The sequence below is a fragment of the Notamacropus eugenii genome, chromosome 6, assembly GCF_028372415.1.
Source record: "Notamacropus eugenii isolate mMacEug1 chromosome 6, mMacEug1.pri_v2, whole genome shotgun sequence".
Lineage (NCBI taxonomy): Eukaryota > Metazoa > Chordata > Mammalia > Diprotodontia > Macropodidae > Notamacropus > Notamacropus eugenii.
In genome coordinates this window covers 328,936,200-328,952,185 of record NC_092877.1, presented here as the reverse complement: position 1 = coordinate 328,952,185, position 15,986 = coordinate 328,936,200, and the positions used below count along the sequence as shown (strand labels likewise).

Sequence of the window (15,986 nt, the reverse complement as noted above, 5' to 3'; positions counted from 1 at the left end):
ATTCTTTCTTTCTTAAACAGGAACTGAGAGGAGGCTATTGGTGGTATTTCCTCATGATAAGATTTATTTTCCTTATCGACATATCAAGAATGAAAAATAACCAGCTATTATTGCTTTCAGATAATCCCGGATATTGCCTGTGGGAATGCCAGTTCCAATAATTCTTCTGGAGGCCGGCTGGTATCCTTTGAAGTCCCACAAAATACTTCAGTAAAGTAAGAATGTCGTTTTATTTGTTTGGTTTCAGATGGCTGACTTTGCAATGATAGGTATCATAGAAATGCTGCATTTGCTAAATGTTTACAGGGGTCATTGTGTCTGCTTGGCAGTTACTGGAAATTTTGAATAAAATGGCTCCTTAGAGTTCTTAAGGGAATCGGTGAAATTTCAGGTTGGTTTGTGAGAGAACACTAAGTAATATTTAGTGGGTTAAAGTGTAAATGCTGTGCTCAGGATGTATTTACCCATGTAAACAATTTATTACTTAGAGATCTCCACAGTTCCATGTGTAGGCATGGCCAATACTACCCAGAGAACAGAGGACAAAGTGCCATGTAATGATTGTCCATACCTATGAAGTTATTTGACAGCTTTGCATTAGGGCTAAGAATGCAGAAGAGATCAGTCAAGATCCAGACAGGCGTGAGAACTTTTCCCAATCATGTTTGTCTTCAAAAAAGATGTTGAGTCTTGAACAATTTCAGTGGATCATCGGGTCATTTAATATTCGTAGAATACCTAAATTGTAAATTGAAATATTAATCTTTCTCTGACCAAAAATAGATAAATGAAAATAACAAGAACACCTTTATTTTTGTAGAGGGCCCTACCATCCTTGCAGTTACCCAGGTTTATAATGTTGGAATTAGACTTGACTCTTCTGTCTTCCTCATCCTCCACATTTATTCATTTCGTAAGTTTATTAACAAAGTGGTTCTTGAGTTGAGTTTGAAATGAAGTAAGAGATTTTATAGGGTGGAGGTGAGGAGGGAGTATATCTAGGTATGGGGATAGCCAATGCGAAAGGAAAGATGGGAGATGCACTATCTTGAGAAGAACAGAAAGTGTTCCTTATCTAGAATTGCTGAGGAAAACCGGGAAATAGTTTGACAGAAATTGGGTTTAGAACAACAACTTACACCATATATCACAGGATATATCTGAATATAAAAGGTCATACTATTAAAAAAAATGAGAAAACAAGCAGATCAGTTACCTTTCACAGCTATGGCTAAGGATAGAATTCTGATCAAAAATAAGGCATAGAAGCATTCCCCAAAGTTAGCAATTTTAGTTACTTGAAACTGAAAAGTTTTTATCCAAACAAAATCATTACAACTAGAATGAGAGACGGTGTCATTTGGAAATCTACTTTCTCCACTCACATACCCACCACATGGTTTGGCTTCCCGTAATCTCTTTTCCACACTATTGAAATAGTCGACTTCCAGTTTTTCCCATGTCAATTCCATCTTCCATATTGCAGCTGAACCCAGAAGAATTAAGAGACTTTGCCAGGGTCATATAGCTATTGATGTGAGAGAGAAAAGACATGGTTTTGAGTGCCACTCTAAGGCAGAGTTCTCTGGCCCAAGAATACTGCTAGAATTTGTATATAATGTTGTTGGCCAGATGACTTTGACCACACTACTGGATACATTCCCTTTTGAGGCTCTTTATGAAGGAAGTGGTAGCTTCTTGATTCCAAAGGGAAACAGTCCAAATCCTTCCTACCTTATCCATTTTACACATTATGGCAATGGAATACCTTTCATGTCCCAAATCAGGAGTTGTCAGCTTTTTTTTTTTTTCCTAACCAGGAGTTCTTTTCATTTTTGAAAAGCCCTAAGATTCTGTGGGTGGGTGGGTGTGGTGTAAATACTGGGAATTCTGCCAAATGAAGCTCAGAGGTGGAGTTAGAGTAGGAACTCTGACTGACTGTGTTCCTTCCCTGACTGGAATCCCAGCAGACTGAACATATGTGACAGCAACCACTGGGGGGAAATCTGTTGCTAGATACTGACCTACTAGTTGGAAATCCCTGTGATAAACATTTTATCCCATAACATACAACTTGGAACCTGTTCATCTCCTAGTCTCAGTGAGATTAGAAATAGCCAATTACTCTTATTTAAATATTATTACCTGTCATATGCTCTTTTTGAATAGTCCATAGTCTCCCATTGTAATTGTCCCAGTTCTTCTTAGTTTTTCCTAAAAAAGCATTTATGTTCAGACTCTTCAAAATATTTTTATTGTTGTTCCATGAACCAACTTGAAGCTGTGCCAGACTCTCTTAAATGATAGTGCTTTGAACTGAACACAGTGACTAGCTAAGGCTTCATTATAATGGAAGTATTATTTCGAGGGTCTTATGTGTTCTGTTATTTAAAAAGTTACCCTTTATTCAATGTCTTATAATTTTTATACCATGTACTTCCTCTAAAGTACTTTAAATAACTGTGATACAGTGAAAAGAATTCTCTTCAGGTCAGTCGGATCATTTTGGTATGCCTCAGTCTCTTTGAATGTAATAATAAAGATAATTACTGTCCCCTCTACATTATAGGGGTATTTTTAGGCTCAATGCGATAAGAGCCCTAAAGTGCTTATTAAATCCAAGAGGGGCATATAAAGTACAGCTTATTGTTATTATTGAAATTCTGGATGTTCTTTATATGATGAATAATTATTAGAATAACCTTTACATGAAAGAATATAATGTTTATTTTGTATTTCTTATTAAAATTGAAAGCTATTGAAAGCTCTTAAAAATTAAGATAGTTTAGACTGAGATCTCCTAGACTGTATATAAACAACCACTTTCTACATTTGAAATGAGAATAGGAGATAGAATTTCAATTTTCATTTGTAGAAAACCATGTAAAATAAATGAGTAAAATAAGTAACTGGATGGCTACTTGGTGTGCAATAATAGCTAGTATCTGTGTAGCCCTTTAAGGTTTTCAAAGAGCTTTACAAATAGTGTTTCATTTTGTCTTGGCAACAGCCCTGGGAGGGAGGTACTATTATTATCCCCATCTTATAGATGAGGAAACTGAGGCAAGCCACTGGGACTCTCTTCATCTTATCATCGTCGTCATCATCATCATCATCATTTTTTGGTAGTTTGACTGCTTCTTGAGATGGGTTTTTCCAGAAAGTGATGAGTGGCTCACTTTTTCCTTTGCTTCCATTTTCAGGATTTGGAAAGATGCCACAGCATCTCTTATTTTGCTCTGGAAGGTCACAGCAACTGGTTTTAAGCAATGCTCCCTTATTGATGGCAGAAGTGTTACTCTTCTCCAAGCACTGGGTGGCTTAGTGCTCTCTGAGGAAATGCTTGCCTTGGGAAACAATTACTTTATTGGTGAGTTTATGGAAAGTTGCTTTTCTCCCCCCAATCCCAAGGGGCCCCTTTTTATAATTTTACATAGCGTTGATTGAGTTAATAGAGAGCTTGCAAATGTGTAACATCCATAATTGTCACCATTTCTCATATTTGGGACAGAGGTCTTTTGTTAGATTAACATGTATTCCTAAAGTAACATTGCCAGTGTATATTCTTGATGTTTATTTGAGAGACACTAAGTTTTGGGTGTATGTGTATATTTGTGGGTGTGTTTGTCAGCCTTTGATAAATATCAAGCAAATATCAATATAAATTTATTTGTTCTATTGAGATTCTGCCTACTTAGCCATCCTTGGTGATATACGATCCCAAATGACACTAAATTACCTTCGAGCTGCTTGTTATGGATTTGGGGTGGAGTAGGGAGAGACAATAACTCATCCCTCTTTCACTTTGCTCTAGTCAGAATAATAGATGGCCTTTAATAAGCCAACGTTGACTGGACTGAGGGTACTTTATGTTTATTAATGGGGAAAGACCTCCTTGATTCCAATTTAACTTGTCATTTGGACCAAGGGGTGTATGTGTGTGCCCCTTTACTGACTTTAAAATATTCATCCCATGCTCTGCCAGGAAATCAGATATTGTGTGAAATCTCAAGAGAGCAGAGCTGAGTTAGCTAGATCCTAGCACATGACCGGATTTGATCATGAATAGTGGATGGCGTTTAAGGACATACTGGTTCTGGGATCAGGAGACTTGAATTTAAACCTCACCTCTGATACTTGTTACTTTCTGAGTTAGGCATCGAATCTCTCCTAGCTTTAGTTTCCTCACCTGTCAAATGAAGAGGTTGGAATAATCAGGGGAGGGAAACCTGTGGCCTTGAGGCCATGTGTTGCCCTCTAGGTGCGCAAGTGCAGCCCTTTGACTGAACCCAAATTTCACAGAACATGTCCTACTTTCTTCCTGGTAGGCAGCATATTAGAAGGTTTTTTCTCCTTGAGGTGGGCAGAAGAACAGGTTTTAGTTCATCCTCCTGTTTCTTCTGCCTTCCTGTTGATCTCTGGGAGAGAGGAATAAAAGAATTGCCTTGCTCTGGTGAGGGACCACTTATAATTTTGGAACTTAATGACAGATACTACTCAGTGTCTGCTGTTAGAGTAAGCGGGATCTTATTCCTGTGGGAGAGAAACTAGGGAGTGATAATCTTGATTTCAGTGAGACAGTAAGTGGAGTCAGGAAGGCATCTCAGTGAGAAGAGTCAGGGGAGAGAGCAATAGGAAGAAGAAACCCATAAAGCGAGTGGGATAGCTAGGTGGATATGGAACCACTGCATGAGCCAACAGCTAATAACTGCTAGATCTGGCCTTTGTCTGACAAGCCAATCAGCCTGCAGAGGGGTGAGGGAGAAACTACTTTGGCTTTCCTAAGGGTTGTCTTAGGCTAGTGCCATTAAAAAAAAAAAAGCAAAAAATACCCCCACATTTCTCCCACCTCCCACCATAAGCCGGAACACAGGAGTTTCCACCACATGGCTGAAATAAATACTTCACTATATTCACTATATCTATTCAAGATATGATTTGGCTATTAAGTCACATATCGGGGACCTCTCAGAGTTCTCTTAAAATGTAGTTTTGTTAGGTGCAGGAACAGACAAGATGCTTATATGTTCAGAAGCCTCCCTATTCAACTGCTAATGGAAACTATAAATCAAATTGTGAAAACAATTTCCTTTTAGGCATACTCTGACTATTTATTGAAGGAAATTACAGTTGTGTGTATTTGAAGGCAGATTTGGCTTGTTTTGAGATTGTAGCATATAGCAAGGCATTATTTGTGTCTAAATAATAAAAAATGTAATTATCATTATTGACACTTCTATGGTAATTTAAGATTGTAAAGTCTTTTATATTCATTGTTTTATTTTAGCCCCAGGACAACACTCTGAAATAGGTACTAGAGGTGTCCTCATTTTACAGATGAGGAAACTGAGATATAGAGAAAAATGATTTTCCCATGTATAAAATGATTTTCTCATGGTTATATACATCTAATACTAGAATTTGAATCTGTCTTCCAACAAATAATAATAATTATAATGATGATAATAAATGGTGATAATGATGTCACATTTTTCTTGTGAAAAGTTTATGACACATTTCTCTCACAATAATTTGATCAAGTGGCTTAGCCCTATTTTATAGATGAGAAAAGTAAGATCTTTGATGTCTTAGTAATGTTTGTACTTGACAGGTAATAGAGATACTGTTTTGAATTTTTTTCTCTCATTGTATTGTAGATGTAGTTATGGTCTAGGGCGAGTAGAGAATTAAAAAAGTAAAGATCTCCCTATCTCCCTACTTCTACTCATATCAAATGAAGAGTAAGTAATGGAGGCTCCTGGGAAATCCTGCTCAAATGAAGCTTAAGATTCATGAAGATAAATCTTTTTGTAGTAAAAACCAGTTCCACAAAAGTTTGGCTTTAATTGAAGTTCACATTTCATAATTTTGTTTTCAAAAAACCATTTTCCTCCTTTAATTTACCAGTACCCAAAATCTGGAGGAAACAAAATCTCCAGAATGACCCTCTAGTCTGTAGTGCATTGAAAACCATTTGTAGTGAAACTCTTTATTTCTTAATTTCTGTTCTTTGGGAGCCTATGATTCAAATTCCTTTTAATTTTAAATTCAGAACTTCCCAGGTGTTTCATTTAGCTTTGTCTTGGAGATCATAATCCTCTTTTTTTTTTTAATTAAATAAAAGCAGAAGGCAGTGTTGTTACAAGTTACCTCCTGTGAAGGAATGGCGGACTTCCCAACAAAGACAAATTGGTGACACCCACATACTGGGAGCTAATCCACAGTTTCTAAAATCATCTTTCTTATTTTAAAATAAAATAAAATTAATCTTTGTAATCAACATGGACTTTTTGCACTTTATATAGTAATATGTATTTAAGATACTTTATTACACTAAAAAAGGGCACTTCCTTTGGAATCCATTTTACATTTCTGGGATTTCAAAATTCTACCGATTGAACGGTGCACCAGAATATTTCTTAGAAGTACAGTAACAACAGTAAGACTTTGCCCAATTGATCAAGTGGAAGTGAGACTGAGGAGGTGATGATGAGTGCAAAATAGAATAAAAGTCTAGACTTCCATGACTGTGTCTTTAACTGTTAGTCTATGTTCCTTGTTGGTAATTGGTTTGACTTTTCATATGGCTAAGAAAATGTATTTGTTAAGTGTCTATCATGTGAAAAGTTGTCTTTAGTTGTAAGTGGCAAAGGGAAAGAAATGGAAAGTAAGCACCCACTACGTGAATGCCAAGCACTTCCCAAATATTATCTCGTTTGATTCTCATAGCAACCCTGCAAGGTAGTTGCTGTTTTGTAACCATTTCACAGATGAGGAAACTGGGACAAGCAGAGGTTAAATGACTTACCCAGAGTCACATAGCTAGAAATGTCTGAGGCCAGACTTTAAATCAGTTCTACTTGACTCCAAAGCTTTTTTTTTTTTTTTGTGAGGCAGTTTGGGTTAAGTGACTTGCCCAGGGTCACACAACTAGTGAGTGTCAAGTGTTTGAGGCTAGATTTGAACTCAGGTGCTCCTGACTCCAGGGCTGGTGCTCTATCCATTGCACCACCTAGCTGCCCCTTCCAGAGCTCTTTCTACTAAACCAGTAGCTGCCTCTCAATGAATTGTGTAAGGTGTAGGTATACACCTACAGGGAGATCTGGTAATAATAATATTAACTGAAATTCATGTTGCATTTTGAATTGTTGTTAAATGCTTTATGCCTATTTGCCCATTTTGAGTTTTATAAACCTATAAGATAGGTACCATGATTACCTTTTTATAGCAGAAGAAACTGGGGCTTGGGGAGGTCTTGACCTTCTCTAAGGTCACACTCTAGTAAGTATCTGAAGCAAGATTTGAACTCATATCTTGCTGGTTCAAAGATATTTACAGTATACTGTGTTCCAAAAGTCTTAGTGCAATAGTGTAAACCTGTTTAAACCATGTATACTGCATTGACTCAAGGCAAGAGAAATATATGTAAGGCTTTTTTAGCTCTGTCATTCCTATTGTCAGGGCTTCCCAGGGATACAGTGATTTAGCTCTTCAGTGATGTAAATAGTTAGAAGTTTTATTCCCTACAAAGGGTTCAGTCCATGAAGAAGGACTGTTGGTGGGCATCCCATTCATCTAAAACTCAAATTTGTTCATCCTTTCAGAAACTTACACAATGGTGAATACCTCCTCCAAGGAGATAACGCACCATCATCCTTCTTCCTCGCCCTTCCCTTCCTTCTCCTCTTTCTCCTTCCCCTTCTCCTCTTCCTTCTTTATTTCACTTAGCCCTGATCTGAGCCATTTCATCAAAGGGCCATGTTTCTTTAAAAAAATGCAGTTGGTAGTGAACCAGTGAACACTCCTAGTTCATGGGATTCTTGATATTAAGCTTTTCTGCAAAGGAAAAGGTAAAGACAAACAGTATGTACTGCTGCTGGCTTATCTTGTCTTTGACCTGCTTCATATTAAAGATCCCTGGGCAGGGTTTCTCCATCCCTCAAAATTCTGAACCTTAATCCCATTTGAATATTCAAAGTCCTCCATGTACATAAGAGGATCCTTTTCTTTTCCTAACAGTGATGAGGGAAAACCATTGGAAGTTTGACATTTAGCTTTTAGAATGAGCGAGAGGAGATTATCTCCTTGTAAGTAGAATTCTGCCAGCTTCCCAGAGGGATAGCTACATATCCTAAGGAATCCTATTAGGGAGTCACAGATTCAGAGGTAGGAAGGTACTTAGAGGTCATCTCATTCTGTAATTGGGAAGTGGTGGCCCAGAGCTGTTACCTGATTTGTTCAGGGCCACAGAGGTAATACACTGAAGAGCTGGGATTTGACCCCAAGGCCCTCTGGCTCTAAAACTGTGCTCTTTTTCTAATCTAAGCTCTTCAAAGTTTAGTTCTTTAGAGGCTGAATGGGAGCCCCAAGAGGCTTACCCCCGAATCACAATATTTGGTTCTCTATAAGTAAGGACACCCACCCCTACTCAAGGTTCTAGTAGAATGACTTGATAGTCAGAAAATATTATTGAAATTTCCTTGAAGCCTTGTAAAAGCCTGCATTTACATTTCTCCCAACTTTCCCTAAGTCTTTAAAATTAAAGGAAGTATCACAAAGGAAGATCAGTTACTGAGCATCCCTGGAGACACTCTTCTCCCCTCCCCCATCTATTTTCTATAAAAATAGCTTCTGCTTTACAGTGGCTAGTAATACTTATACTGCCAATAACAATGAGTTTTTAGAATTTTAGGGCTTGAAATTAGAAGGAACTGGAGAGATTACATAACCCCGCTCCTTCTCTTTTTGACAAATGAGGAAACTGAGCAGCATGGAGGCAAATTTTTGCTCAAAGTCCCTCAGATCAGAATTTGAAACTCACGGCATCTGACCCCAAATTCTTTGTTCTTTTTGCGAAGAGAAGAGTCTTTTTGGAAATTTCTGTTTTAAGGTTCTCAATTTCCACATGCTCTTAAAAATACAGTCTCACTTTTAGGGAGAATCCATGGCAAAATTTGTTACAAAAAGCATAGGTTCCAATATACGCCATGAGATAATTATAGGAAATCTATATCAAACTTATTTATTTATAATATTGAAATATTTGATAGTTTTAATTCTTTAATTTTATTCTGCCAACATGATAATAATAGCAGTAATAAATACATTTTATTTCACACAATTCACTTTTAATGCTACTTCTTCTTAGAAATCAAGTGTCTAAGAATAATTGGTACTTTCTGTGGAAAGAAAAAGACAGTCATAGATTTAGAGCTGGCAGGGACCTTTAGAAATCATCTTGATTAACTCCCTCTTTTTATAGATGTGGAAATGGATGCTCAGATAGGTCTCACCCATCGTCACATAAGTAGCAAAAAATTGGGCTGGGATTAGAATCTAGGTTGTCTGACTCTGAATTCAGCACGATGATATGAACTTTTCCCCCCCATGGCATGCATGTATACATATGTGTATGCACATACAATATATCTGCGTATATTTACATGTACACATACACATATAGATATGCACACACAATACACACATGCATGTATACACACATATGTATATACGTGGGTATATATGAAAACATAGTATGTATACACACATACATGCATATGTGTATGCAGATATATACCTATACATACATATATACATATATGTGTGTATATATGTATATATGTATGTATGTATATATATACACACACCCATGCATACACACACAAGCATGGTTATATGTATTCTTACCCAGTACTGTCAAACTCAAAAAGAAAGGGGAATCTGCTAAGCTATACATAAGAACGCCTAATGGCCACATGTGGATTTAGAAAACTGCATGCTAACATTGTCTGCATTTTATTGTATTTTTATTCCTTTTGTTAAATACTTCCCATTTACATTTTAATTTGGTTCTGACTCCACTAAGGAGTGTTGCAGGCACGTTGTGATCGGAAGACCATATTTGCTTACCTCTATTCTCACTATTTTCTCAAATTTTCTATTATTCTGTCCAGTCCCTTAATTATCTCTCAAGTCTTCCTGAAGATATCTGTTGTACCCTGAGACAGAACATTTGGAGCAATGTATTATTTGCTCTATATTATGTTTCTTAGTGGTTAAGTAAATTAGCATTCATTTACAATGTGTTTACACATTGTTAAATGCTTTCAGATAGGAGGCAGTCAGAGGTGCTGACTAACCACTGAATGATTCATTGCCATGGTGTATTTGCTTGGTGGGACCGAAATAGGGTGAGGGATATCAGATTTCTACAAAAGCACCTTAACAGGACAATTCTCCTAATTACCATGAACTGGTCCTCCTTCTGGCCTGCTTGGAAACACTAATTGTGACAGATTAATTCAGCGCTCACAGCTGAACCAACTGTACTGAATACACCTGTGGAAAAAGTCTTCGCCATATAGTTCACAGGACTTGTCCCCTGTGCCCTTATTCAAAAGCTTCAATGACTGTCCATCCTCTAGAGGATATAGTCCAGACTCCTTTGCCTGGAACTCAAGGTTCTTTACAATAGTCCCAGTTCAAGGAATGCTTGTGTATGGGTTTTGGAGGGAGAAAACCTGGGTTCTTACCTCTACTACTGATCATGGGTAAACCACTTCCCTTACTTGATGTTAGTCTCTTGGGCAGAAAAGTGAGCGGCTTGGGCTACATGATATCTAAGGGCGTCTCTCATTGTGTCATTCTGGGATTCTGTATTGTCACCGTCTCCTCCTGGTTAAATTGTCCTTCTTGGCATCTATGACGCTACTCTCTCTTGACTTTTCTCCTACTTGTTGGAATGATCCTTATCATCCTCTGATAATTTAATAATCCATCTCATATCCCTCAAGCAGGGATGCAACTGTGCTACCTAAGGCTCTGTTCTGGACCCTCTTCTTTTCTTTCTCTTCACCATCTTTCTTGGTGAACTCAGCAGCACCCGTTGATTTAGTTATAATTCCCATGTACAAGATAGCCACGTTCTTTTTAGTATGAGTCTAGAGAGTCACTCTCTTTTGAACTTCAGTCCCATATCACCGACTGCCTGTTGGACATTTTGAACTGGATGTAATCTAGGGAATGAGGTAGTAGGGACCTGAAGTAGGAGAATGGTCATATAAGTGGAGAAAAGGGGACAGATGAGAGAAGAGTTGCAAGATAGAATTGGAAAGATTATGATTGAATAGTTGTGGGTAGAGGGTGATAAGAGAGGAAAATAAGAGAAGAAAAAGTCTAAGATGATGGAGAGGTTGTATACCTGGTGAATGAAAGAATAAGACATACTATGAGGATAACATGAATTTAAGGAATTTTCAGAGAATCATGGAACAACTTATATGAATTGATACAAAATGGAATGAATTGAACTTGATAAACAATATACTGAATGATTACAAGAAAATAAATGGAATGAGTAATAAAATAAAACTGAAATAAAAGTAAGCTCTTGAAGGTAGAGACTTTTCAAAATAATTTCTTTGTTTGCAACAATAGCTAACATTTATCTCACATTTACTATGTACTGGGCACTTTACAAATGTTATTTCATTTCATTCTTACAACATCCCTAGGAGGTAGGCACTATTAGTACCTCCATTTTATAGATCAGCATTGCCCATTCCACCTTCAGACAATTCTCATTATTGGAAAGTTTATTCTTGTTTCCCAAACTGTATATGTCTGGTAATAATAAACTGCAAATAAATAATAAAATGCAAAATGTCGATCAGTGTTCACTTTGTGGATTTCACCCCCCTCCTCCACTGCAATGAAATTTCAAAGCTTTTCTTGTATCATACTACATTAAAAATAATTATTAAGGAATATGGTAAGGGTGGGGGGAATATTGGAACTCTGAGAACACTTAATTTTGTCTCTGGAGAAATGTTACTGCTGGGAAATGGAAGTTTGGAAGGGAACCCTCTGGTAGAATCTTTGACATTGCCTTTCTGTTCAAAGTTTGAGCTTCAACAAAGGAAATGCTAATTTCTTACTCTTTACGGTCACTGTTCAAACCCCGATTGAATGTGAATTTCTGCCCATTGCCTCCCAGAGGGGAGCCCAACTGCGTATTGTAGGGCACTAGAGAAATTATACTCAGAAATCACTCAAATAAAAGGCAAGACCCAGGAAAGAATCAGGGGAAAAAAAGGACTAAAAAAGATGGTGAGGTCCCTGGAGTTCATTTCAGACTCTCTTATCTTTCCTTTGTTTCCAGGGTTTGTAGGTTTGAGGTATATAATAGTAGCTCACATTTCTAGAGCCCTTTAAGCTTTCCAAACCACTTTGCTCACAACCCTGTGGGGCAGGCAGTGAAAGTCTTATGTTAGTCTAGGAAGTCCAGGCTTAAAGAATGAGATACTATAGCGAGTAAATGTTAGAGGCAGTACTGGAACCTCAGTTTCCCTGATTGTGAGTCCAGTGTTCTTTCTCCTGTATCACCCTTTCTCACCAAAGCATCTAACTTTGGCGAATATCAATTGAAAACACACTTCAGCTTCATCAGCAAGAATGGTCACTCACCCTGAGGATCATGGATCACGCTTCAGCAGAGTTCAGATTGTTGGCCCTGAACTCATTTTCCCCTTTTGTCTTCTGTCATCGGATGGTCCTTAGAACACTTTATCAAATCTCTATTTGTTTCTGGTGGTGTAAAGTAAAAAATAATAACACCATAAAATGTGGGAGCTGAAAGGGACTTTAGAGACCAAATGATCTAACCCATTAATTTGATAGATGAGGAACTAGTTCCAGACAAATGCAATGATTTCCCCAAAGTCATCAAACTAGCTAGTTATTGAATTTGGATGCCAGTGTCCAGTTGTTCTATTGGATGAATGAATGAATAAAGCATTGATTAAATGCTTGCTCTGTGCAAAGCCCTTGGAATAGAAACAGGAAATGAGTCAGGCTCTACTCTCAGGAATCTCACCTTTTAATGGGGAAGATAAGACATGTGAAAGGTTTCACCTTAAAGTCAGACCACTCCAATGCATTCAGTACATCAAGAACATTCATATCTCCTACTCCTTCATCATGGTATGTTGCATAATGACAAAGTTCTCTACAAAGAAGATACCTAGAACTGTGTAATTTCAGTGTGCGTACATCAGAGATAACTGATGGAAAATGTTTTGCAAATCTTAATCACTGGATAAATGTTATGTGACAAAATAGGCAGAACCAGATGCCAGTATGTACCTAGACATTAAAGAATTAACACGTGGTCCTAGTCACTTTACAACTTTGTTATGTCATTACAACCTTTAGCAGAAAAAAAGATCTTAGGTAATTTTCTTACAATTATGGTACTCTGTCACTAGGTGGCAATAGATACCTAGGTCTAGTGGTCTGATTTTTCAAGGGCTGTGCTGTATGTAAATTTTAGATTATAGCTAGAAATTTCCCAGCAAATGAGATCTCTTTCTTAAGACAAATTCAGTAGAGCAAATGATTCTTACAGATTAAGATTTCTTTTAAAGAATTAATTATCTTTCTTATTTCTTATCAGTTTATTCCACCACAACTTTTACACCCAAGCTTAGATTAGAATTTCTTTAAAATTTATTCTGCTTCCTGTGGACATATGCACAGTGTTGGTTTCAAATCACATTATTGCCCAGATTCTTTGTAGCTTTCCTCATCTGTTGGGTCTGGTCGTTACAATTTAGAAAACTAAAAGATGGATTATCCCCTACCTAACCCTATTTGTAAACTCATTTCCCAAAGGTTTTAATTCCCCTTCTAAGTTTTTGCTTCACCTTTCTCCATAAATGAAAAGGTATTGTTATGATGGAAACCGAAAATCTTTGTGTTGTTGCTTTCCAATCAGAAGATGTTCTATTTTATCCTTAAACAAGAATGAACTCCTTTATCCTTTTAGATTTCAACAGAGAAGATACTACGTGTAATTTAAAATATTCACTCATATAATGACTTCCCTTAGCAACTCCTTAGCAACCTGTTTCTTCTGCTAACTGCTTCAGGTAGAGAGTTCTTTAGAAACTACCCCCAGAAAAATTCATTGTTCTTTAAAATTACTTTAAACAAAACTTCAATGAGACATTACTAACCTTATACATCAGAGTGATTTAAAATTGTTTAAATTTAATGAGCATTTATTTTCTATTTATTTATTACATTAAATTCCTTTTCTTCTTTCTGTGATCTCTTTGGGTGTATAGGTCTAATAGTGGTATTGCAGGATCAAAGGCTTTAAAAATTTGGGGGTTTATGATGTGTGAAATCTGAAATAACTGAGGAAACAAAGGTTTTTAGCATCTGAGCATATCAGTTTATTAAGCAATGAATGCCAATTGTATATCGAATCAGGACCAGGTCTCTTCAGCTTAACACTGGACCCTGAATAGAGGAGAAGACAGATATGAATGCATTAAAGGAAAATAATTAAACAGGATATAAACCAGAATGCAAGATTAGGTATTTCTAATATTTCTAATTGGAGGAAAGATTTGGGGTCTTTCAAGTTGGGAAGGGGATGAGTGAATAAGTGCAGTTCTCTGAAATCAGAAAAAGTGGTGTCCCATTCTCCCCCACCTCACCTCCAAGTTTATGTATTTAATCAAAGGAGTAAGGAAATGGTAACTGATCGATTGGCCACTTTGGGGCCAGTTTTCAGATATGACATATGGGTTGCTTGAGAGGTATAATTGTGAGAAACTCCTCACATCAATCTTTGGGTCTGACTGGTTTTCTAGTTAATATAACCTAGGTCCTTAATTAAGGGTCTCTAAGAAGCAGGTAGGGATGGTCTAGTTTTCCAGGCACATAGGGCTAGGTTCAAACAATGCAATAAAGTTTTCTCACAATTCCCATAATTGAATCAAGTTTACTCACAAGATAAAAATTGGATGAGACACATAACTGAATAGAAACAGAATGGAGCTAGATCCAGAATTGAGTCACAAGACAGAGTCAGTGTGATTCACTGAATTCCCACAATTCCCATAAGGAATTAGTTGCAAATTATCCTCCAGAGTGTCTGGACCCCATCACAGTTCTACCAACAGTGCATTAATGAGCAACACAACATTATATATAAAGTAAAGTAGCCAAAGGTCTAGAATGGAGAGCGAGAAGGTGGGGAAATAGCTGTGAGAGTTAACCGTCAGTTTTCAAATAATTGGGGGCCTTTTTTCCCAAAGTTATGTGGAAGACTTTCACATTCAAGAAAAATGATCGTTCCTGAAGTCGATTCACAAATTTCTCTGTAGAATTCTTTGATCTTCCAACCAGAGAATTCTCTTTATGGAATCTCATACTCAGAAACATTCAATGAGTATGGGAGAAATGCAGAGAAAACTAGGTATCTTTTTAAATTTCCCTAGTTTTCAAGACATAGGACACTCACTTCTTATAATTTGACGAAATGAACATGGGAACTACAGTGTGCCAGCAATAACCATGGTTTTTCTTTAGTCTTTCTTTTCCTTTCCCTTAGAGACGTTAGAGGGTAAGAAAAGTGGAGGTGGAGGGAGGAGCAAAGGAAGGGACAGAAATAGGTCACGTCACCTGGAGAAAATTGCTGAGTGTTTGATGAGGAAGATAATTAATTAGAACTGTATTTCAGTAGGACTCTCTCTACTTCTCTCCACTAACTATCTCTCTGACATTTGGGTTCTGAATGCCATGATATTTTTAGTTTCACATGCATCCTTAACAAGCAATGTTCACTTGCCCGTCCTGATTCTGTGCTATAATTGTGGGTCTGACCTACAAAAGTCTGATGGTTTGCTAGGCAGTTACAAACTCTTCTTAAACTATTACTGGGGTAGGTGCACCATTTTGGTGTCATCCCAAATAACAGATGACAACCAAGGCACCGTCATGTAGTGGAAGGAGCCCAGAATTTGGTTTCAGAGGACCTGGGTTCAACTCTGGTTCGTCTTGTTCACTTTCTGTGTGATCTTGGATGAGTTACCCTTATTTTCTTCCTCTTTTAAACTAAGCGGGTTGGACTAGATGACCTCTGAGGTCATCTAGTGTGTGAGCACAGTTCTAAATTCTTGTTGTTATCTAGTCAT

At 37.3% G+C, this 15,986-nt stretch overlaps 1 protein-coding gene across 1 annotated transcript in view; it reads left to right on the top strand.

Moving 5' to 3' along the window:
* Positions 1-15,986, top strand: part of DNER (delta/notch like EGF repeat containing) — a 351,957-nt gene that overhangs the window by 138,059 nt on the left and 197,912 nt on the right. The window contains exons 3-4 of the mRNA XM_072618085.1: positions 121-215; positions 3,204-3,370. Of these exons, the coding sequence (XP_072474186.1) occupies positions 121-215; positions 3,204-3,370 (262 nt within the window). The remainder of the gene's footprint in view (positions 1-120; positions 216-3,203; positions 3,371-15,986) is intronic.